The 22,342-nt window shown below is 55.3% G+C and overlaps 2 protein-coding genes across 7 annotated transcripts in view; one reads left to right on the top strand and one right to left on the bottom strand.

The window, feature by feature from the left end:
* The first annotated feature begins 1,803 nt into the window (after positions 1-1,803).
* On the top strand, positions 1,804-14,979 carry SDCBP2 (syndecan binding protein 2). 4 transcript variants are annotated; one of them, XM_073308975.2, is made up of 9 exons: positions 1,804-1,887; positions 9,612-9,689; positions 10,120-10,189; positions 10,722-10,831; positions 11,558-11,719; positions 12,185-12,360; positions 12,457-12,628; positions 13,648-13,739; positions 14,556-14,979. In XM_073308975.2, exons 2-9 carry the CDS (start codon positions 9,636-9,638, stop codon positions 14,608-14,610), a joined length of 891 nt encoding a protein of 296 aa, XP_073165076.1. In that variant the 5' UTR covers positions 1,804-1,887; positions 9,612-9,635; the 3' UTR covers positions 14,611-14,979. The 4 variants fall into 4 exon arrangements, with proteins under 4 accessions (XP_073165076.1, XP_073165074.1, XP_073165075.1 ...); XM_073308973.2 differs by having other exon boundaries at positions 11,555-11,719; XM_073308974.2 differs by lacking the exon at positions 1,804-1,887 and adding an exon at positions 1,912-3,712 and having other exon boundaries at positions 11,555-11,719.
* Positions 14,980-16,417: 1,438 nt separating this feature from the next.
* The window catches only part of SNPH (syntaphilin), a 33,013-nt gene continuing 27,088 nt past the window's right edge, over positions 16,418-22,342 (bottom strand). For all 3 annotated transcript variants that reach the window (XM_073309178.2, XM_078848315.1, XM_073309175.2), the window contains one exon: positions 16,418-21,091. In XM_073309178.2, coding sequence (XP_073165279.1) covers positions 19,855-21,091 — 1,237 coding nt within the window. In that variant the 3' untranslated portion in view covers positions 16,418-19,854. The remainder of the gene's footprint in view (positions 21,092-22,342) is intronic.

The following is a 22,342-nucleotide window of genomic DNA, read 5'->3' as shown; positions in this document are numbered from 1 at the left end:
ACAGCAAACAAGTGAAACCACATGAAGGTGAAAAAGGAAACTCACAACAAGGCAGGGGTTCACCCTGGCTGTTTTCAGTACAACACAGAGGAGGGAGACACACTCTGTATCCATTCACTAAGGAAACCCTTTGGGGAGCAGGGCTGTTTTCATGGCCTTTTGGACACTGGTTCCTGGGAAGCCAGCCAGCTCAGCAACAAACTGACCTTTGTGAGGATGGGGGAAGGACTTATTTTATTAGCTAGGAAAGGGAACTATTAATAAGAGTAGGCCCAGGTTGGTATTTTGTTGTTTTGTATTGTAACCATTTGTTTCCACCAGGCTCTCTTGTTTCTAGTTGAAACTTTATTCTTTCTTAAATCAACCTACGTTTGTTTTATGATAAATGCTCACAAGTGCTGTGTGCTATACAGGAATGGTGATTTAAGATAAACCTAGTCAACTGGGGTACACAGCACCTTTGGGGGCAGAGGATCTGGGATTTCTGTGAGTAGTCAGGGGCTGGATATCACAGGGGGATGAGTCAAAGGGTCTTGAGGCCTGGGGCGCACGTATTGTTAACCAGCTAGGCATAGCCAGGACTGGCATAGCCCAGAGGAGAGGGAGTGGCTGATAGGCTGGTGGTGGTAGGAGCTGCCACCCAGCCAAGAACAAGCGAGTCTCCGCACTCTGGAGGCAGAGTGACTCACAGTCCTGGGTACCCCGAGAACCGTCACAGTGTCATATCAATGCTGAGCATTTAGAATACTATGTAATAAATCCGTATCCAGGGACACATTGTCCCTGACTGCAGGGCTTTGACACCATCAGGCTTCATGCTGGAAGTAGCGGTGACACTCCAGAGCACAGATGGAGCTCTTTAAAGCCAATGGAATCTGACGTGCATTTCTCACCTTCAGCAACTCCGGCATTAACTGCTCCCTGGGTGTGTCTGTCTGTGTTGCTTTGTATCCACGTTACCAGGCCACACAACTTGCAGCCATGGCCATTTCTGCATTTGGGGCCATTGTGTCTGTTCTCATCAGGACGGCTAAGGTACTGATCTCCACGCTGTCCCAGCCCTCGTGTCTTGTTGCTGTCTGTGGTGCCCAGGCTGTGCGACGTCGTTGCCAGAGAAAACATGGCTCTCTGGGGGGCAATTAGACTTTGCAACAGCTTTAAAAACGTCCCAGATGGTCCCATTCAGTTGCAAAGAATTTTCAACCAGTGCGCTGAAGCGTGGGAGCGATAGGTTGTGTATCATCAACCCCAGTGTAGAGCCGGGAGGTGACTTACTCATGGCCACAGCGCGGGTGTCAGAGCCAGGCGTCAGCCCTGGTCCCATGACCTGCATCCACAGTACTAGGCCACACTGCCTCCCTGAGGGGCGCCAATGACCGACCTAGACCTTGCAGATAGGCTAGGAGAAGCTGTTCCCCCAGACTAGTCCTGCCTTCCAGCTAGACCCTGAATCCTGGAGCCCATGGGCCATTTTAGTTCCTGTGACTTGTGTAATACAAACCGTCTGTGCTAGACAAAGAGCCAGGATCGTGCCCCGTTGAAGCCATGCACCCAAGAGTCCATGACTCCAGGTTTGCTGCACAGAGCAGCCTGAGTCTCAGACCCACACATATTCCACGCATGCTCCTTGCTTCGGGCCTGGGTGATCCTCACACATTTTGCCAGCGTGGAGCAGGGACAGAGCTTGGCTTCCTCTTTCCTGCACCTGCCTGTTTCCTAGGCTGCTGAATTCCTCTCTGGTGACTATGTCGTGGTCAGCTGACAGGGTGACGCCCCTCCCAGGCAGGCGGCACCTGTGTTTTGCTTCTATTATAAAATCACAGACCTTTGGAAGAGGAAGGCAGAGTGTGCTGGAGAAGAGAAACCTACTCCAGAGCTGTTCGCCAGGTAAGGAGGGGAGGGGAGGGGGAGGGATGCACTCAGCTTCACCTGGCTCTCCCACCCCACTGCTCCTTCTTTGGGCTGTCGGTTTCCTTAGGGTTGGTAATCAAGCCCAGATGTTTGCTGTGGGCTCAGGTTCAGCCCAGCTCTGCATTCAACTCCCCGGAGCAGTAAAGGTTGGTTGTCCCAGGTGGGGTTCTCCTCTCTGGGACACTTGGCTGGGGGTTTGTCTGGCGGGTGCTGTATGGGATGCAGTCTGTTTTTTTCAACCAGGCTGAGACAAGGTGCTTTCACCTGCTCTAACTGAGCATGGTATAGGCACAGATTCTGCTCTCTGGTGGCAGCCCTTCCCTTGGGACCAGTGCGAGCCCCCAGTGCTCATGTCACAACAGGATTAGGCTCAGAGGGCCAGATTGTCAAAAGGGAGCATCACCTGGGGTGCACAGTGGGAGCTCAGCACCTTCAAAAAGCTGGCCTGAAGAGTCACCCGGGGAGCTGCTGGGCGCCGAGCACGGGAACCTCTGGGCCCAGCTGTGCGTGTGACGCACTGGAACATCGGGAGACAGGCCCTCAGCTGATGTAAATTGCCCTAGGTCCATGGACTCCAACTGAATTCTGACAATTTCCACATGTTGAGGAGTTTCAGAGTAGCAGCCGTGTTGTCTGTATCCGCAAAAAGAACAGGAGGACTTGTGGCACCTTAGAGACTAACACATTTATTTGAGCATGAGCTTTCGTGAGCTACAGAATGCATCCGATTAAGTGAGCTGTAGCTCACGAAAGCTTATGCTAAGGTGCCACAAGTCCTCCTTTTCATGTTGAGGAGGTGGCCCGAGCCCTTTGCCCCACAGTGTTAAATTGCTGAGGTCCCTGTGAGGCTTGTGTGAAGGGAGCTCTGTTCTTTTTGCTGGGAAATCACTCTGTTTGGCTTTGGGATCTGCTTCCCTTGATGGTTATCGCGCGTTCAAAGCTGGTGGAATGGTACTAGAACGAGGGGGATTTTTTTTCCTGGTACATTTTCCATCCACCCTGGAGTCATGTTGAGGGCCCAATCTGCTCCCACTGGAGTCACTCAGCAACTGACTTAACTTGTTGAGCTTGATCCCGAAGTTTCTCCTCCAGGATTAGTGCCAGGGACGGGGAAGATGATAACGTTAACGCAGCTCAGGCTGGAGTCTGTTTTCCAGATGCCCTCACTGGCTGGATCTGTGAGTGGAGTTAATGAATTCCTGCTACTTCTGTGCTTTCCAGCTCTGAACTCCTGGGCACTTGAGCGTTTTTGGGTACTTCCACATTCCAGAAGGGCTGAGGTTTAGCCGAGTGTGGGGCATCAGGACCCAGGGTGGTTGTTTTCTCTCTGGCCTCAGGTTTGTGCTGCTGTTCTGAGATCTTGGCCCTTTTCGTCAGTGGCCATTGTCATGGCATTTATTCCAGCAGTTCACGTCATTCGGGAGACCCTGATCTTTTGGGCTGTGTTTTCAGAGCCAGGGGCTGTTTCCCAGCATTCAACATGCCCTTGGAAGCAGGAGCCCTGCTAGCGGGGGGAAATAGTGACCCCTCCAGAACATGGTCTGTTTTGTTCTGACTAATCCCTGACTTGGGCAATCGCTGACCTGCAGAGCGGTAGCGGAACAGAAGGGCGGCTGATGTCACCATGTCAATAAAGTGGGCAGGGATAGCCTTTGCCTTTGCTATTAGATCAGCTGATAGTTTCTTAGGGACGTGGGTGGAAAAAACAACCCCTGCATCACTGGGACATTGAAAACCAGGCTGGACAGCTCAACAAGGAAGAGTGTGACGGGCAGGGACTCAGGCTCAGAGCTGTATTTAGGTGAGTTCAATGGGAGTTGGGCACCTAGGATCTTGGCCTGAGTACCCTAGCAGCTGGTTTTTGTTCTGTAGGATCGGAATGGGCAGAAGGCTAGATTCTTTCCAGGTGTACCCAGAAGAATCGCACGCATTTACACCCACTGAGAACTTGGCCCAGAATCTTTAGGAGAGGTTCAGACCAGACTGCAAGAAGGGTAGAAAGTAAAGCTACACCGCAGAGTAAACCAGGAGTCTCATGTGTCTAACCCTCCCCGCCACCACTCCCCTGCCACCACTCTCCTTCCCTGGTTGGTTTCCCATCACTCCAGCTGCAGACAATGGCAGCTTTGCCTGAGGCCAGCCTGCAGGGTTACAGGCAGTGATGAGCGAGCAGATCGAGGGATGTGATCGTTCCTCTCTATTCGACATTGGTGAGGCCTCATCTGGAGTACTGTGTCCAGTTTTGGGCCCCACACTACAAGAAGGATGTGGATAAATTGGAGAGAGTCCAGCGAAGGGCAACAAAAATGATTAGGGGTCTAGAACACATGACTTATGAGGAGAGGCTGAGGGAGCTGGGATTGTTTAGCCTGCAGAAGAGAAGAATGAGGGGGGATTTGATAGCTGCTTTCAACTACCTGAAAGGGGGTTCCAAAGAGGATGGCTCTAGACTGTTCTCAATGGTAGCAGATGACAGAACGAGGAGTAATGGTCTCAAGTTGCAGTGGGGGAGGTTTAGATTGCATATTAGGAAAAACTTTTTCACTATGAGGGTGGTGAAACACTGGAATGCGTTACCTAGGGAGGTGGTAGAATCTCCTTCCTTAGAGGTTTTTAAGGTCAGGCTTGACAAAGCCCTGGCTGGGATGATTTAACTGGGAATTGGTCCTGCTTCGAGCAGGGGGTTGGACTAGATGACCTTCTGGGGTCCCTTCCAACCCTGATATTCTATGATTCTATGAGCTGCCAAAATCTTAAACCAGTTCCCTCTAAAACGTTCTGATTTAAGGGACATGCCCCAGTATGTATTTTTTGTACCCACAGGGTTACCAACCCTCCGTATCCTCCCGGGAGGAATTTTTAAAATTTAAAAATTCCTCCTGGACAGCAATTTAAGAACCAAAAAGCCTGACCTGTCCGGGAAAATATGGGTGTGTGTTAACCCTGCCGAAAGCTCTTTGTTAAAAAGATGGGCCTGAGCTAGAAATGAGCTCCGTTTCCCATGTGTGGGGCCCTGCCATGCCCTGGGGGTGTGCTGGGGGATCAGATTTCCTGATTTTATAGGGACAGTCCCGATTTTGGGTCTTTTTCTTATATAGGCTCCTATTACCCCCCACCCCCCTCCTGATTTTTCACACTTACTGTCTGGTCACCCTAGGGTGTGCACATGTGTGGGTCCCAGCTGCTCCCTGCCCCCCTCCTTGAAGCAGGTGTGCAGGGTTACTGCCCTGGGAACTGCAGGGCACCAGTGGATGCTGGACCAGCTGCAGACAGGGGCGTGGGGCAGGGCTAGCTGGAGGCAGGGGGTGCGGGGCTGGCTGCGGGCAGGGCAGGGGGTGTGGGGGTGGCTGAGACAGGGGCTGGTGCAAGCAGGGCAGGGGGTGCGGCAGGGGCTGGCTGCGGGCAGGGCAGGGGGTGCGGGGGTGGCTGGAGACAGGGGCTGGCTGCAGGCAGGGGGTGGTTGGAGACGGGGTTGGCTGCAGGCAGGGGGTGCGGGGGTGGCTGGAGGCAGGGGCTGGCTGCAGGCAGGAGGTTCAGGGGGTGGTTGGAGGCAGGGGCTGGCTGCGGCCAGGGGTGCGGGGGTGGCTGTGGGCAAGACAGGGGGTGCAGGGGCTGGCTGCAGGCAGGGGGTGGTTGGAGACGGGGTTGGCTGCAGGCAGGGGGTGCGGGGGTGGCTGGAGGCAGGGGCTGGCTGCAGGCAGGAGGTTCAGGGGGTGGTTGGAGGCAGGGGCTGGCTGCGGCCAGGGGGTGCGGGGGTGGCTGTGGGCAAGGCAGGGGGTGCAGGGGCTGGCTGCAGGCAGGGGGTGAGGGGGTGGCTGGAGGCAGGGGCTGGCTGCAGGCAGTGGGTGCAGGGGCTAGCTGCAGGCAGGGGGTGCAGGGGGTGGTTGGAGGCAGGGGCTGGCTGCGGGCACGGGGGTGGCTGTGGGCAAGGCAGGGGGTGCAGGGGCTGGTGGCAGGCAGGGAGTGCAGGGGTGGCTGGAGGCAGCAGCTGGCTGCACGCAGGGGGTGCAGGGCTGGCTGCGGGCAGGGCAGGGAGTGCGGGGTGGCTGGAGGCAGGGGCTGGCTGCAGGCAGGAGGTTCAGGGGGTGGTTGGAGGCAGGGGCTGGCTGCGGCCAGGGGTGCGGGGGTGGCTGTGGGCAAGGCAGGGGGTGCAGGGGCTGGCTGCAGGCAGGGGGTGGTTGGAGACGGGGTTGGCTGCAGGCAGGGGGTGCGGGGGTGGCTGTGGGCAAGGCAGGGGGTGCAGGGGCTGGCTGCAGGCAGGGGGTGCGGGGGTGGCTGGAGGCAGGGGCTGGCTGCAGGCAGTGGGTGCGGGGGCTAGCTGCAGGCAGGGGGTGCAGGGGGTGGTTGGAGGCAGGGGCTGGCTGCGGGCACGGGGTGCGGGGGTGGCTGTGGGCAAGGCAGGGGGTGCAGGGGCTGGCTGCAGGCAGGGGGTGCAGGGGGTGGCTGCAGGCAGGGGCTGGCTGCGGCCAGGGGGTGCGGGGGTGGCTGGAGGGCTGCAGGCAGGGCAGGGGCTGGCTGCGGGCAGGGTGGGGGGCGCTCACGGGCAGAGCAGCTCGGAGCAGCCGGGGACCCACCCGGCAGCAGCGGGAGCCCCAGGGCCAGGGGAGCAGCCGCAGCTCCAGGGCTCGTGGCCAGGGCCAGGCCGCAGCCCACGTGGCTCCCGCAGCGCAGCGCCCCCGGCGGCCGGAGGAGGAATCACATCTCTTCCCGGTCCGGAGCCCAGCAAAGCCTCAGCGCCCCCTGCAGGGAAGCGGGTTAACAACCGGCTCCAGCTCCCGACTGGTTACGGGTTCGGGCCCCCGTCGGACTCGGGGAGATTCCTCCGCTGCTTTCCGTGCCGTTGGGGTCTGGGCCCCTGTCTCGTGCCCTCTGTCAGTGTCACTGGGGGGTGGGGGTGGGAGCGTGGCACGGTAAAAAGCTGGTTGTCACTTGGTTCTTCGGGGGAAGCCGTCACAGCTCTACCTTGGGGTTGACAAGAAGCCGGAGGGAGAAAAACCCGCAGTTCTGCACCTCATCGGGCTCGAGTCCGAGCACAGCAATCAACCCCAGGTTGCTGCTGTCATCTCAAGCCCCCGCCCACCAGTGGGGCTGCTGGCAGAGGTTGCTTCCACCGGCAGTGGACAGCAGTGCGTGCTCGGCCATCAGACCGAGTTTTAACAGGGCCATGTTAACTTAAACCCTGTGGGCCAACGCCCACTGCAATTGACTCTCATGGATCTATGCCAATTGATACCATATCTATAAAACCAGCCATACCCAGTATCCGGGCCTGTGCTACCAACTACCTACAACTGAGAGGGCTGGTCACACAGTTTGTGTCCTTTTTGCATCTCAGACAAGGGAAGTGACTAGTCAGTTTCACATGTGCTGATGGTCCGTTTCGACTTCTGACACCCCTGCCTCCCTTGCCTTGTTCGCCCTGCTGAAACGTTTGGGTTGTGGAGTCTGCAGGGGAACTTTTTTGGAAGACCCAGGTCTTGCCAGGGAGGGCAAATTGGCAGATTTGATCTGAGAATTTTCCTTGGAGCAGGATGTGAATTTACCTGCAGCATCTTCCAACAGGTGGGTAAGGGGTGTGTGTGCAAGAGAGAGAGAGAGCCTGGCTGTACCCTGGGTTTTGTGTGTGCATCTCTCTCTGTCTATGGAGGTCAGGGGCTGAGGCTGCGAACCGTATTGTCGTATCCTCCCCTGTGCTTCATTTGTAGGCTCCATTTCGGGCTCTCTCTCGCTCTCTCTCACACATGCAGAGGGACAGATGTGCTTGTACCCACACACACATACACAGAGGGACATGTCACTTGGGCACAGAAAGACATTAAAACACCCAGTCATAAGCCCACTGGAGCGCCCTGCAGGCGAGGAGTTTTAAGGAGCTGTGCCAACCTTTGTGGGTGGTGGAGGTGCCTAGGCGAAATAGAAAAGGGATCCTATCCCTTTAAGATGTTCTGGCATTAGGGCTCCTTCCCTTGATGTGCAGAAACCAATCATGTGATGCTGCAGAAACTTGGCCCGGACCCGAAGCTGTATCAGTTCCAGGCCCCACGTGACCAACCTGTTTGAATGGGATCTTTTCATGGGCAGTGCCTGCTGACACAGGCCTCCTGTGCTCTGAGCTCCCAGCGCTGGGGGTGGCTCACAGCTGTGGGGAAATCGGATGCCGGGGCAGGCGCCCACCCCGCTGCCTGTTTATTATGGGGGTATTAATGGCACAGAGGCAGCTATTCAGCCAGCAGGTCACACCAGCTAAAGCCACAGCACTTGGGTAGTTACTGGTAGGGGTTGGAAGCCAGCAAAACACAGAGAACAAATGTATGAGGCATGGCGCCAGTCTTCTACAGCAGCTACCTCTTGGTGTGTAGCCCCCCCAACCCTCGCCCCCCCCCCCGCCGGCCAGGGCTGCAGTGGTTCGAATGCAGTGGCAGGCTGGTCTGGTGGTGTTGGTGTTGAACCAGGTGCTGTGGGTCTATTCCTGGCTCTGCCACAGACTTCCTGTGCGACCTGGGGCCAGGTCCGAGACCACATTCTGCCTCAGTTTCCCCACCTGGCTATAAATAGCTTGTGGAGCTGACTGGATATGTGATACATGTGCACAAAATGAAAGCCTCAAGCGGCAGGAGGGGACAATGCAGTTTTAATTGCACGGGGTGGTGCGGGCACTGACATTGACGTGACAAGGGAAGAATTTGAACCAGGCACGACTCAGCCTGACAAAAACCTTATTGCCCTGGCAATTTCCACTGAAACCCTGATGCCTTATGTGATGCCAACGTGCATCACGTGTGGGGGACTGGCCATGATGCCATGATCCTGTCCTAAGCTCATGCCCCCGCTGGGCTTTTTGCCCATGAAGCTGAGCGGGTTACAGGGGGATGATTGGGCTGATCTCTTTTGCTTTGGCGGCTTGGAGCAGAATTGTGCCCAGCTTGGCTAAGAGAACCCAGACAGAGCTCATGTTCCAAACTAGACACTTGGGCCAGGTGCCTCTTTCTTGCAGATTGGTGAACCTGGTCTGAATTATCCTTCCTGTGGCTGTAGCCCAGAGGGAGGTGAACCATAGTGGTTTGGACTCAGGTTTTGCTTTGAGCTGCTGGGTTCGTTTTGTGGTGTATTTGAAAACTGCTGGAATTGTAGGCTGTCATTTTAATTTGCATGGGGTTTCCTGGTCCTGCTTGCAAGCTAGGGGATGCTGTAGCAAAGTGTGCAGGAGAGAAAGAAGAAAGAAAGAAGCAGGCGGCTTCTGTCTTAAAGCAAGACGGGGGGTGAGTTGTGCATCACTGATTTAGGGAGCCGCCTGCTTTCTCTCTCTGGTTTTGGTTCTGCTACATGAGGGTTCTGGAGTCTAAGAACAGAGCAATGTTACCTTGCAACTAGCAACACTCCAGCAAGAGTGTTTTATGTTTGATCTGACATCTTGGGCTGTGTGTCGTGAACATACCACATTGGAACCTGAAACTTGGGAACTGTGGGACAGTACTTGCCCAGCCCCATGTAGACTGCCCTGCAGCGTGCTGACTCTGGACATTAGTGTAGCAGTGTGTGAAGCTTTGTGCCCTGAGAGGCTGGGCCTTTCCTTGCACTGGTACATCAGGCAGCTCGGAATAAGGTTTGACAATGAATTGGGGGTAGGGGGGAGGAATGTAACCTTTGTTCTCTGCTCCAGAGCATTCATTTCACTCTTGCCTTCGCATGCCCTCTTACAGGTGGTTCCTGTGGACGAAGCAGCCATGTCAACTCTGTACCCGTCACTGGAGGACATGAAGGTGGATCAAACCTTGCAGGTAAGAGGCTGGGTTTTGGGTCCAGTTGACACCGAGCTCAGCTGTTGGAGCAGCTTCTGCCAAGCCTCCAGTGTGGCCCCGCCTGTGTGGAGGGGCGGTGACGGTGTGCCCTGACGGCCTTGCCCCGAGTGATGTGCTATGCCCCTTTTCAAGCGAAGGCCTCGCTTGACACTGAGTGAGCAGGGTGCCCACCTTGCCTGTGGTTTGGTTTCAGTGACCAGCTCAGCTTTGTCGCCCAGCACCCTGCCCTGAGAACGTGTTTCCCAGCCCATTACATGGTGCTGAAAGGGAAGGCGTGGATTCACTCCAGCCACTGACAGAGCGCAAGGACAATCCCAGCTCCCCAGGAGCTGTGGGGGTGGGGTGATAAAATGCACCCACCCTTCTCGCTCTCCATGCCCACATAGTGAGGTCTGTCTTCTCTTCACAGGCTCAGGCGAATGCAGCTAGCAGGGCTCTGGCTGGGGCTGCAGAGAAGTCAGAGCCAGCCAAGGCGACTGGTACGTCCCAGCTGAGACTCAGCCTCTCGCCGCGAGAGCTGGTTTTGAGGGAGAGTCTTCTAGACCAGGAGTGGTTTCCATAGCAGCTCAGGGGGCAGGGGAAAGCAATTATGCCCCAGTGACCAAAGGGTCAATCTCAGCTGCACTGCCCTGCCAGGCCAAGCACAGTGAGGAGGGGCTGTGAATTGGCTGCTTGGGGTGACGCAGGGGGGAGGGACCATCTGGGGGAAGGTCCGATCGTTGCCCTGAGGCTATAGGACAGAGGTGGCCAAACTTCCGAGCTGCCTATGACAATGCTCAGCAGTTCGAGAGCCAGGGCGCACCTGCCGGGGCTCAGAGCATCAGTCCTGCAGTGGGGCGAAGGGCTTCTATCTTGCAGGGTCGGGTGGTCTTGGGGTTGCAGGACGTGGGTAATTGCTGTTCGTCTCAAGGGAGGCACTCAAATCCTGTGGCAGGAGGACAGGGCCCCAGGGCGGTGCCTGGTCAGCTTAGCTCTCTGAATGGAAAATATTCTTCTCTCTTCCCCCCTCAGCCCCACCTGTTCTGTACCCAAACCTCAGGGAGCTTGGGGATTATATGGGGCTCTCGCTCTCCAGTGAAGAGGTCCAGAAGGACCTAGCCCTGGTCCCAGCAAGTGGCAACGTAGGTATCGATGTCTGGCCAGAGAATGTAACTGTGCCTTTCTGTCCCCCGGCTCGTACTACTCACGTCCTAGGCCCCAGTAAGCTGTGTCCTCGTCCCCACCCACGCCAGACACTCTGTAGCATTTCCTGGTAGGAGGGGAAGGAACTGGCAGGCCAGACCCAGGCAAAAGTACCCTTGAAGAAGCAGATGGGTGCCTGAGGAGTGGCCCTGGGAGAGCCAGCCTGAGTCTTGCTTCCTGGCCAGCCCATAGATCTCTCGGGGATTAAGCTGATGCCGGGGATTGGGCTGTCCCTCGTTCCTGGGGAATGTACCGTATCCTTGTCTCCTTCGCCGCTTGGAATCCCGCCTTCCCACACAGCCCCCAGCCACTGGCTACTGCTGATGCAGCCGGCTTTTGCTCCTGCCACCATTGCTGGGTTTTGCACTTGGCATCTGTAACATTCTGCAGCAGTTCTGGAGGAAAGAGCTTTGTCTGAGTCCTGGCCCAGTTGGGTCCAAGGGGCTGGGGGATATGCATGGGGGGAGGGGGTCACCTCCCTTTTCTGCTGCCTGGCTCTGCTACCAGAGAGTCTCCCATCTCCCCCCACCCCTGGCCCCCCACTGCCCACTCCAGTGTTAGACACATGTGAGGGACCAGCCCTAGTGCCATCTTCCCCCACCCCATGGACTATCTGCCCTTGAGTCGACTCAGATTGTTCATGTGCCGGGTGGATTCTCCAGCAGGCAGGGGCGCTGGTCCCTTCCTCCCAGGGTGTGCTGGTCGCTCCACTGACGGGAAACAACCTCGGGCTGCGCAGGGCAGAGATCAGGCCGGGCCTGCGGGAGCTCCACCTCTGCAAGGACGAGCGCGGGAAGACTGGGCTCAAGCTGAAAAGCATCGACCAGGTGGGTTCTGAGGCCAGTGTGCGCCGCTCACCTTGGGTTCACTGGGGTCCCATCAGGCCTGGCTCCTGAGCGCCGGGGCTGGGACCTGCTGAGCAACCTCAGCGTTAATAAGAACTAAGACAAGGAGAAGCAGGACCCCTTTGTGATAGTGATCTGTTTGGTCTGAGGATGCACTTTGCTGTGCTCTGACCGTGAGATGGGACACCAGGAGACAAACCCCTTGGAGCCAGCCTGGTGCCGGGCTCGTCCTGGCAGTGCCCACTGTGGTCCTTTACCTCTGTCACAAACCCTCACATTGCAGCCCCAGGTCTTTCCAGCTGAGGACTGGCCAGCATCCCTTGCTGAGCTGCTCCACAGTCAGCTGGAGTGGTCACCGTTGAGCGATGTGAGCATTTTCCTGGGCATGGGATGCCTGGTGCACCCAGCACCGCCCATGTGACAGTCGGACTCCTCCTCATCCCGCAGGGGGTGTTTGTGCAGCTGGTTAAGGCCAACTCCCCGGCGTCCCTCGTCGGGCTGCGCTTCGGGGACCAGGTGCTGCAGATCAACGGGAAGGACTGCGCTGGCTGGAGCACGGACAAGGCCAACAGGGCCCTGAAAAAGGCCTCCCCGGAAAAAATCGTCGTGATCGTGCGAGACAGGTGCGTGGGGTGGGGGGGCGCGCTCGGTCTGTGTCCGGCTTTCTCAGCGGCGCGTCAGGTCCCGACTAATCGCCCGTGTCCTGGTGCCTCCCCCAGGCCCTTCCAGCGCACGGTGACGATGCACAAGGACAGCACGGGGCACGTGGGGTTTGTCATCAAGAAGGGGAAGATTGTTTCTCTCACCAAAGGCGGCTCTGCAGCCCGGAACGGCCTCCTCATCAACCACTACATCTGTGAGCTGAACGGGCAGAACGTCATCGGCCTGAAGGTAAAGGCCCCCGGCGAGACGTGCCGGGAGGGGTGCGTGTGTGAGACTCCCTGAGCCAGGCCCCTGGCCAGGAAAGGGACCTGCTTGTGACCATCCCTCGCTCGGGGCCTGGTCCCACAGAGGGAGAATCCCGCTTCTCTGGGGCAGCCGTAGGAAGCCCCTTGCATCGGGCTATGGTGCCCTACAGCTGAAGATTTGTCTCTCTCCTGAGAAACGGGACTGAGTGGTCTGAGACGCTGCCACTGTGGGTTACTGCTGCCTCCTCGCGAATTGCTGCTGTTGAAGTGTTTCCTGTGGAGATGGGTCAGACCAGACAGAGCAGCTGGGTACTGAGGAGTTTGCAGGGAAGATTTTCTAGAGCCACCCAGCCCCTTTCAGTGGGACTCGGGTCCCGAACGCCCCCTTGTGGCTTTGAAAATCTCCCCCAGATGGTGTCTTTGATTAAAAGAAAGAACTGGCAGTTGGAGGCTGAAGGAAGCTGATCTCTTGTTAAACGTAGCGGAACTGAAAATATAAACTGGAGTAGTTGGCTGCCGAACACACTCAGTGGCTGTTTTGGTCCCTCTTCCCAGGCCTCCCTCTTACTGGGGGCCCAGCGTGGCCCCAGCACGGGGGTGAAACAAAGTCTTTTTTCATGTCATACAGTGAAGTTAACTGGTGTGATGTCAGCCTGAATAAGGGCTGGTTTGTGGGAGGTCCCTGCAGCTGCCCCTAGTGCAAGAGTCTTTTGGTTTTAAAGCTGCCGGGTTAAAATTTTTTTAAAAAATCAAGGCTGACGGGTTTTTTTTTTTTAACTAGCGAGGTTTGCATAGCAAATAGCCGCCCCATGCATGCCTAACTCATCACACCTAGCAGGGAACTGACAGGCCTACGCTCTGGCCACGCTACATCTCCTTGGGCTGCTGCAGGAGTGCACAGTGGAGTGGCAGGTGTGCGTTCGCTCGGCCTAGGGGGGAGCCCTTGGCCTGTGCAGTAGCTGGGTCTGTGATATCGTGTTTCTCAACTCTTCCCCCCTCAAGGACAAACAAATCCTGGATATCCTGGCTACAGCTGGTAACGCTGTCACCATCACCATCATCCCCACAGTGATCTACGAGCACATGGTCAAACGGTAGGGACATTGGCTTCCCACACACATACAATGGCAAAGTGAGTGCCTCCTGGCCCGGTGTGTCCCAGCTGGAGGCATCTGTGAGACCTTCATAGCGTTCTGTTAGAATTCAGAGCCTGGGCTCCAGCCCGAACCTGACCCAGGCCAGCCACAGCCGTGCCCCGGGGCTTTTATTACAGTGTAGGCATGCCCTCAGTGCCACTGCGCTGGTCCCGTTTGTGCACCGCGGATCAGCCTTCCTGACCCCGCGGGGAGCCTCTGAGCTGAAATTAACACGTTTGTGAAGTGCTGGGTGCTTTCAGTCACAGGTGCTAGAGAAGGGTCTGGTTAATTACTTTAAATTTAAGAAATTATGCCTTTCATAGGTGCCAACAATCCCCCACAGCCTCTTAGCACAATGGGGCCGCTGGCTGCCGCTGGACTCTTGCATCTTTCCCTTTTCAGTTAAAAGGATCAGAACCCATGGTGCCAACAATGCTCATGCAAAGTCCCAAGGACCCTCAGCAGGCTTTTTGCAGGCCCGTTCCTCCACCGTCCTCTGTACCTTGCGTGGTTAGAGTTGACGCTGTTTGAGGGACCAGGTCATGCTCCTTTTCTGACAGCACAGGGCACGCTCTCTGCTACGTACATTGGTTTACCTAGTACAGTTTTTTTGGTGCTGTTCATGAAGAGTCAATTCCTGCCCTCTCCACCCCCCACACATGTACGGCAGGCAGGCGCTGTCCAAGGGAAGGGGGAGGTGTGCTAGGCAAAGATACTGGGCAGATCCTTGGCACAAACACTTCCTAACTGACCTTTTTTCCATCTACTAACTAGGCTGTCACCTGGGCAGATCAAGTCGTCCATGGACCACTCTCTTCCTGATGTTTAAAGCCAGGCACCCGGTCAGTGGGAGCTCAGAGAATCTTCCTTCCTTTTATTAAATGCAATATAAGAAAGACTTTCCTACAATGCCTGGGAAAACAGGTGCATCTCTATGGGGAATATTCTAGAGCAAAGACCAACTGTTTCCTTTAATCTTTTATTCATTCACCTGGACAGGCTTGAGCCTTGTTTTGTCCATTGATCGGCTGGTGTCCGAAGGAGTGTGGGGAGGTGGATGTGGGTAGAGATGCGGGTGTACACACACAAAAGAGAGGTGAGTGGTTGTGGGGGGCCTCCCTGGTGGAGGCCATGTGATGCAACTCTTTCAAGACCCCACACACACAGAGCTATTTTAATAAACTAAATTCAAAATGTTCCTCTTTGCCTGTTCTTAAACCGAGGGAAGTGAGGGTAGTTTTAGGAGCTAATGAATCACTCAGTTGAGTGGCCATTGGCTCAGTGGCCACTCCAGCATCGAGTGTGCCCAAACCACTGTGCAATACTGCCCCAAAGTAGTTTACTATTGAAGGGTGAGCCCTGCGGCTGGATAGCAATGCATTCGCACTTGTTCCTCTTTGCACAAGTTGGGACGTGACAAACTGGGGTGGGGGGGAACCATGGGCATGAGTTCTTCCTCAGTTAAATCCCAGGCCAGCTTGAGGGAGGTGTTTGCAGAGCAGGTCAGATCAGAGGGGGTTTGTCCCATCACAGATTAAGGCGTAGAGAAGGTGAGAATGGGAAAGGCCTCAAGGCAGAAAGACAGGTGCATGTCAATACACCCAGGCTGCTACCCAAAGAGACGTAGTGGGGACTGGTGGACTGAAGTCCTAACACCCTGCAGCATAAATTCCCCAGTCCTGGCTCAGAACGCTGTACTCAACACTAGCAGACGTCGTCTTATTCCTTTCTCCATGGTCCACGAGAGCCACTGCTGGCAAGGGATGTTGTGCTGGGCCTCTGCCACGCTGAGAATCAAGGAGTTAGACGAGAAGTGCCCTATCCCCTGTTTGCTTTATCAGCCTTCCTACTTCCCCAGCCCTCCCTGAGACACACACCACAGAAGGAAACGTGACCTCACCAATGTAGCTTGCCTGAAAGCCTCCGCTGAGCCCTCAAGCACAAGGCTCTCTGGGCGTTGCTGCTTCTCCATCCCTGGCTCGGGTTTGACTGCCCAGGCCTGAGAGCTTGTTAGCGCCCCAGGAGCAGAATGCACATTCTGGGTCCAGGCTTCAAGTCCATGCAGCAGGGGCTAGGCCATGGGTGGCCAGCCTGAGCCTGAGAAGGAGCCAGAATTTACCAATGTACATTGCCGAAGAGCCGCAGTAATACGTCAGCAGCCCCCCGACAGCTCCCCCACCCCGCACCTCCCGCCCACCGGCAGCCCTGCCAATCAGCGCCTCCCCCTCCCTCCCCGCACCCCGATCAGCTGTTCCGTGGCGCGCAGGAGGCTCTGGGGCGGGGGGGCACGGCAGGCTCAGGGGAGGGGGCGGGAAGGGGTGGAGTGGGGGCAGGGCCTGTGGCAGAGCCAGGGGGTGAGCAGTGAGCACCCCCCGGCCCATTGGAAAGTAGGCGCCTGTAGCCCCAGCCCCGGAGCCGGTGCCTAGACAAGGAGCCGCACGTTAACTTCTGAGGAGCCGCATGTGGCTCCGGAGCCCTGGGTTGGCCACCCCTGGGCTGGGCCCTCACCCTAGCAGTGTTTCGCCACTCAGAGGCGGGGACACTTTGAAAGGGGAACATCTGCGGAACGTGCGCTCCAGCCCAGCTCTCTCCAGAGCAGAAGCCTACGGCTGGCTACATGGAAACAGACACGGCAGAGACCCAATGCCATTTATTACATCCACCAACAGACAAAGATTACAGGCCCCTGGGAACAAAAAGTGGTTACAGCTTTTAAGTTCTGTATTTAAAAAATATATAGATTTCTCTTTCAAATATAACCCTACACTGATTTCTCGGCAGAGCTTTGGATCGTCTAACAGACATGTACACACATTCACAAATACATTGCACAAGAGCCTTAGATCCTAGTTCCAATTACAGTTGCCATTTTGACTGGATTTTGTCCATTTCTCCCCAAATGCTTTAGATTACATTATCAAACCCAAGGCTCCTTCACTCCAGGCTCCCCCATGGCTACCACATTTTGAAAATCAGTAGCCCACTTTTACCCTGCAACAAGCGCTTGTCTCAAAGGGATATTGATTTGTGACAGTCCAGACGTGCTGGACACAGGTTGTGAAAGTACGAGCATGTGGCATCATCAACACATGCAGCAACACCCCTCTGCCCCCCCTGCCCCCCACAACAAATGGGCGGGGCACATGACCAAGGTAGCCAGCCATCTCTGGTAAAGTCTAAATAAAGCTGTTTGACAGTCTGACCAAAGGGCAAAAAACCCTGGGAGGTGTACCAATGTGATCAGCCCCAGATGATTGGACCCCACCAGAAAACTAGCTTTAAACCATCACAAAATGAAACTATTAAAATAAATACTCCCTCGCCCAATGTGTGTGGAGGAGATGGCAGCGGGACCGGGAGGAGATGGCAGCGGGACCAGGAGGGTTGGGGGGGATGTAAAAGAAGAAACATTGTTTGTTCAAGTAATCATCAGGGTAAACAAAACCTTTGCAGCCAGATTCAGAAACACGTGTGCAATTCTGTAAACAAAGTATATGTGCATAGTTATCACTGTGCGTGTGTGTGTGTGTGTGTGTACACAAAAATGCACTCGCCATTCTGAAGGCCTGGCCCTTTGGGTCAGTCACTTCACAGAGAAGACAGGGGCAAGGCCACCCAAACCCCAAGTTGATTTTATGCACTCTCAGGGCTGAACACTGCAGACAACCCCGAGCCGATTACCCGTCGGAGCGCTGGAGCGTACGCCAGCAGGCTTGCTCTGAACATCTAGATTGGCAGAGGAACTGGTTTGGATGAGGCCTCATTTTCTCTAGGCATTTGTCCCCAGCTGATCAATCTCGGCAGTGAAATTTGGCTTTTAAAGGGATTTCAGGAGGCCACTTGAAGATGTTTTCTGCCAGCCTAAGTTTTAGACAAGCTGCCTCCAGAGAACAGGGCTATGCGCTCCCTGTGCCCTGCATGGCCCTCTGCCTTCTCTGTTCTGTCCCCGCCACCACTGAAAACAAATCACCACTCCATGCCAGTTTCAGGCATCTCCAGCTGTCAGAATCAGCACCGAAAGCTCTGCGGCAATGGGCAGCCAGATGCCCCCCCACCCCTAGCGTAACCAAAACACTCTCACCCTGCACTCCTATCAGACATTTCAGTACTGAAGGGAGCCACGTCTCCGGCCTGAGGAAACCCCAGCTGCTTCTCTCTGCTCCAGGACGAAGAGCTGGGATGGAAGCAGAGCAGCATCAAAGGACTCCGGGGCCTTGGCTCGTCCTTGTCTGAGTGTAACCCTAAACCCTGCACCTGCAGTGCAGATGTCAGCCTGTCTTTGAAACCTGCAGCCATCTGAGGTGTGCAGCAGAGAAATTTCCACAATGGAGCTTCTGTTTGCAAAAAGTGAACATGGTGCAAAGCACGGAATGAAAGATACAGAATTTAAGGAGTTCTCACCATGGGCAGCCTGGGTGCATATGCAATACTGCACAGAGATACAGCAGGTGGCTCTGGCTATGGAGATTCACATGAGGTATATCTGGCTTCTCTCGCTTGGCCACTGGGCCCTTACTGTCACATCTTCCAGGAGGCGAAAAGCTTTAGAACTGGGTCAGCAAAGCAGGACTTGAACCAACAGGTCCAAATCCCCAGGAGGGGACAAGGATAAGGGAGTGACGTTCACGTGGTTTCCAAAGTGAATTTGTAGGCAAGCATCTGTCCACTCTGTCCTCTGACCCCATCCTCTGGGGGAAGGGATTCTGAGTCACTGACTCTGCCACTGGCAACGGGAGCAGACTTGGGCAACCCTCGTTGCTCCACCCTGCTCCTAGAAGGAGGGAAGCCATGTTCTGCATCGGCTCTCACACTGATTTAGACTAGACTCCTCTCTGCAAACCGGGAATTCAGTCCTCTCCCTGTTTATTCTGCAAAGCATGTTGGGAATAAGGACATCTATTCTAGAGAGGCACCTCCCCCATTCTAGCCCTTGTCCCCATCTCTCCTGCCCATGCCGTCTTGATTTCCCCTTTGTTCTCGACACGTTAAAATGAGTCTCTGCAAGCAACGTCACTTGAGAGCTGCAGCCACTTCAACCATTAACCTGTGTCCCCAGAGCACTGGGCAGGGTTTTACCCGCAGGACTCCCCTCACGCTGACGGCAGGCATGGTGTTTTCCTCTTGGGACTCAGGAACAACTGTAAGAACAAGTACGATACAATAAAAGGCCAGCTGGGCAGCTAGCCTTTCAAATGACCCAGCCATGTCCCGAGGGAACAATAGAAGAGGACTAGTCAGGGGAGGAAAGGTGTAGGGGGAAGGGATCCATCAGTCCAGGAAAGGGTTTGTAGTGCTCTTTCTCCCTAGATGAAGTGACCGTGGGTACATCTGCACAGCAAAAAAGGGTCCCGTGGCAGCAAGTCTCAGAGTATAAGGTTAACGGACTCGGGCTTCTGCAGCAGGGTTCAAAACAGCAAGTTGGGGTTGTGCTGGAGTCTGGGCTCCGATACCTGGTGTGGGGAGGGTGTCACAGCCTGAGCAGGAATGCTGACACTGCAATATGTAGCCCTGCAGCGCGAGCCTGAGACAGCTGACCCGGGCTCTGAGCCTTGCTGCCGCAGGAGGTTGCTCTGTGTAGACGCACCCGGTACATACACACCTGTGCTACGCAGACTTCGCTTGTGGACAGTGCAAAATCCATCAGCTACATCGCCTGCCGGGCAAGTGTCCTTCAGCAGGAGGCTGGGGTGGCCCCCCCTCAACTCTGCGCTTCCAGAATTGGCCTTTTTTAATTCCTCGAACATCTCAGAAGCCAAAGCAAATCCAGAAGCTCATTTCCTCAGGCCCCTGGCAGGCCCCCTGGAAGTGCAGATTCTAGATGCAGCAGATCAGAGGATGTCAGGGTGCATCCGATGAAGTGAGCTGTAGCTCCCGAAAGCTCATGCTCACATAAATCGGTTAGTCCCTAAGGTGCCACAAGTCCTCCTCTTCAAGTTGCCCATGCACTTCGAATAAATAAAACGAACGTTTTGCGTGTCTGGAATTTACAATCCGTGGTCAAATAAATTCTGGTGGTTTCGCAAAGTCGTACCTTGAAGCACGTGCAGTGTGTTTGGCTGGCGGAAGAGGGGAGTTAGGGCGGGGAGCTGCAGCTGCTATCTCGCACGCTGCCAACAGAACGACAGTTGACCTTCCGTAAGGAGTGCAGAGCGACCGTGCAGCACCCGCGGAGCAGCGAGCTGATATTGTATATGGGCTGGCCCTGCCTCCGCTGAGTACGGCACAGCCAGGCTACCGTGGGCACCGCTGGCACCACCACGGCCAGCAGATCCACAAGGAAATGGCGGCTCCAATAGGGTTTCGGTGCTGCGGGCTCCTGGCTCAGCTCGGCAGCGTCTTCCTCCAGGGTGCAAACGACGCTCACCGACTGGCTAGTGCTCGAGGGCTGCTGCACAGCAGGCTTGCTGGTCACCAGCCCCTGGCAGCCCCCTTGCCCCTCCGGAGTCTCTGGCCCGTCTCCTGCAGTCACCACCACAGCGGAGTTGGGTTCAGTCGCCATCAAGTCCGTGGTCCCGGAGAAGTTCTGGGCCTGAGTCTCTGAGCTGGGCACTATGTCTTCCATTTCGGACACCCACACTGAAGTGGGGCTGCCCAGACTGCAAGCCTGGGACTTCATGACCTTTTCCAGGATAGTGTCCAGGTCCGGTTCGTAATGCACAAAGTCAGTTTGGATGGCCTGCTCCTGCATGCAGCTCGCCTGCACTCCAGCCTCCACGCTGCCTTGTGTACCCAGAAGTTTCTCATAGGTGGAGCTGGTGGGAAGTCTGGAGCCCAGCGTGAAGGAGCTCTGTAGAGACCCCTCCTCTGTGCAGAACTCTACCCCTGATGAGAGCAGGCTGCTCTGCTCCAGCAAGTCCGTCCGGCTCAGCGAGTCATCTGCAGCCACGAAGCCACTGTCCACCACCTCCTCAGCTGACAGGGTCTGTGAGTCGCCAGCGTTTCTGTCCCCTGCTGCCTGGTCACTCAGCTTGGTGTAGGTGGAGCTGCGGGTGAGCGACCGGGCTGGAGAGCCCCCCACCGACTCCCCAGCCCCTTCCTCCTTCACAGCCCCATTCTGTGCTATCTCCATGCTGTGCAGCAGTGTCTCCAGCTTCTTATTCTGGATGTTGATGTCCACAAAGTATTTCTGAAGGCCTTTGTCCTTCTCCATCAGGTTGTTCTTCACTGTGTCAATCACCTGCTTTAGCTGTTTGATCTCCTTCCGGGCCTCCTTGAGTGCCAGCTGGGCCTCCACACGGTGGCACTCTTCCTCGATCCAGTCCTCCTGCATCCTTGAGAGCTGGGTCTTCAGATCCTCAATCTCAGTATCCCTGCACCAGACAGACAGACAGACAATCACCACCACTTCAACCGGAGGGGGCCGGCGTGACACGACTGGAGGTCGGAATTTTGCATAGGTGTTGACAGTCCACACTAAAAGTAGTTTGGATGGTGCATTTCTGGGGTCACTCTCTGAGGGCAAATTATTGTCCAAACCCCCTAATCACCATCTTTCTCCTCTCACCTACGCAAGGACCCTCTATACAAGGAGAAGGGCAGACAGGACTTATATGGGTAAAAATGGTCGTAAACCGAAACACAAAGTATTTTGGCACAAAGTTGTTCTGTGATTAGATTGTCCAATCCCAGGTTCCCTTGGGTAACAGCAGCACTGGGGAGGTGTGTGTGTTCAGTGGGGAAGGGGCTTAGAAAGCACACGGGGGGGGTACTTTCTGAGGGAAGCAAAGTGCGGGGACAGCCAAATAGAAACCCTGTGACCATCTCTTACTGTGGTCCCTTCAGATGAGAATCTTCTAAGCTCTGCAGGTTTAAACTAGTGTAAATGGTGGATTCTCTGGAACTTGAAGTCTTTAAACCATGATTTAAGGCCTTCAGTACCTCAGCCAGAGGTTAGGGGTCTGTGACAGGAGTGGGTGGGCGAGGTTCTGTGGCCTGAGATGTGCAGGAGGTCAGACTAGATGATCACGATGGTCCCTGCTGACCTTAGAGTCTATAAGTCTAGTTCACAACTCCATCCCTTTTCCTACACCGCCAAGATATTAGGTATTGGGGGGACGGGGACAGGGGGACGTGGATTTGTATTCATATACAATGCTCAATAAATATACAGTATACAGATAGAAATATAAGAACACCACAGTGTACTAATATCTGCTGCTCAAGAAAATCAGATCAGAGAGCAACTTGATGGAGAATGGGAGAGTCAAAAACCTGCCAGGTGAAAATCACGGTCTCTGCAATCTCCAAATTTGGCAACAAACTTCAAACTGATAAAAAGAAACACTTTGTTTTACACAACTCCTGACTAACCTGTAGAACTCACTGCCACAGGATGTTACTGACTGCTTAGTCAGATTAGCACAAGGATTAGACATTCATGTGGATAATGAGATCATCCACAGCTACACATTTTTATCCTATATACGGGATATAAACTCTCATGCTTCAGGGCACAAACCAACCACAAATTGCCTGCAGCTGGGAAGGCTGTTTCCCCTCTGGTCATAGTTGTCCACTACATGGATTCTGGCGCCGCCCTCTGAAGCAGTGGATACTGGCCA

The sequence above is a fragment of the Lepidochelys kempii genome, chromosome 13 (genome assembly GCF_965140285.1).
Source record: "Lepidochelys kempii isolate rLepKem1 chromosome 13, rLepKem1.hap1, whole genome shotgun sequence".
NCBI classification, from domain to species: Eukaryota; Metazoa; Chordata; order Testudines; family Cheloniidae; genus Lepidochelys; species Lepidochelys kempii.
This window is presented reverse-complemented; position numbering and strand designations above follow the sequence as displayed.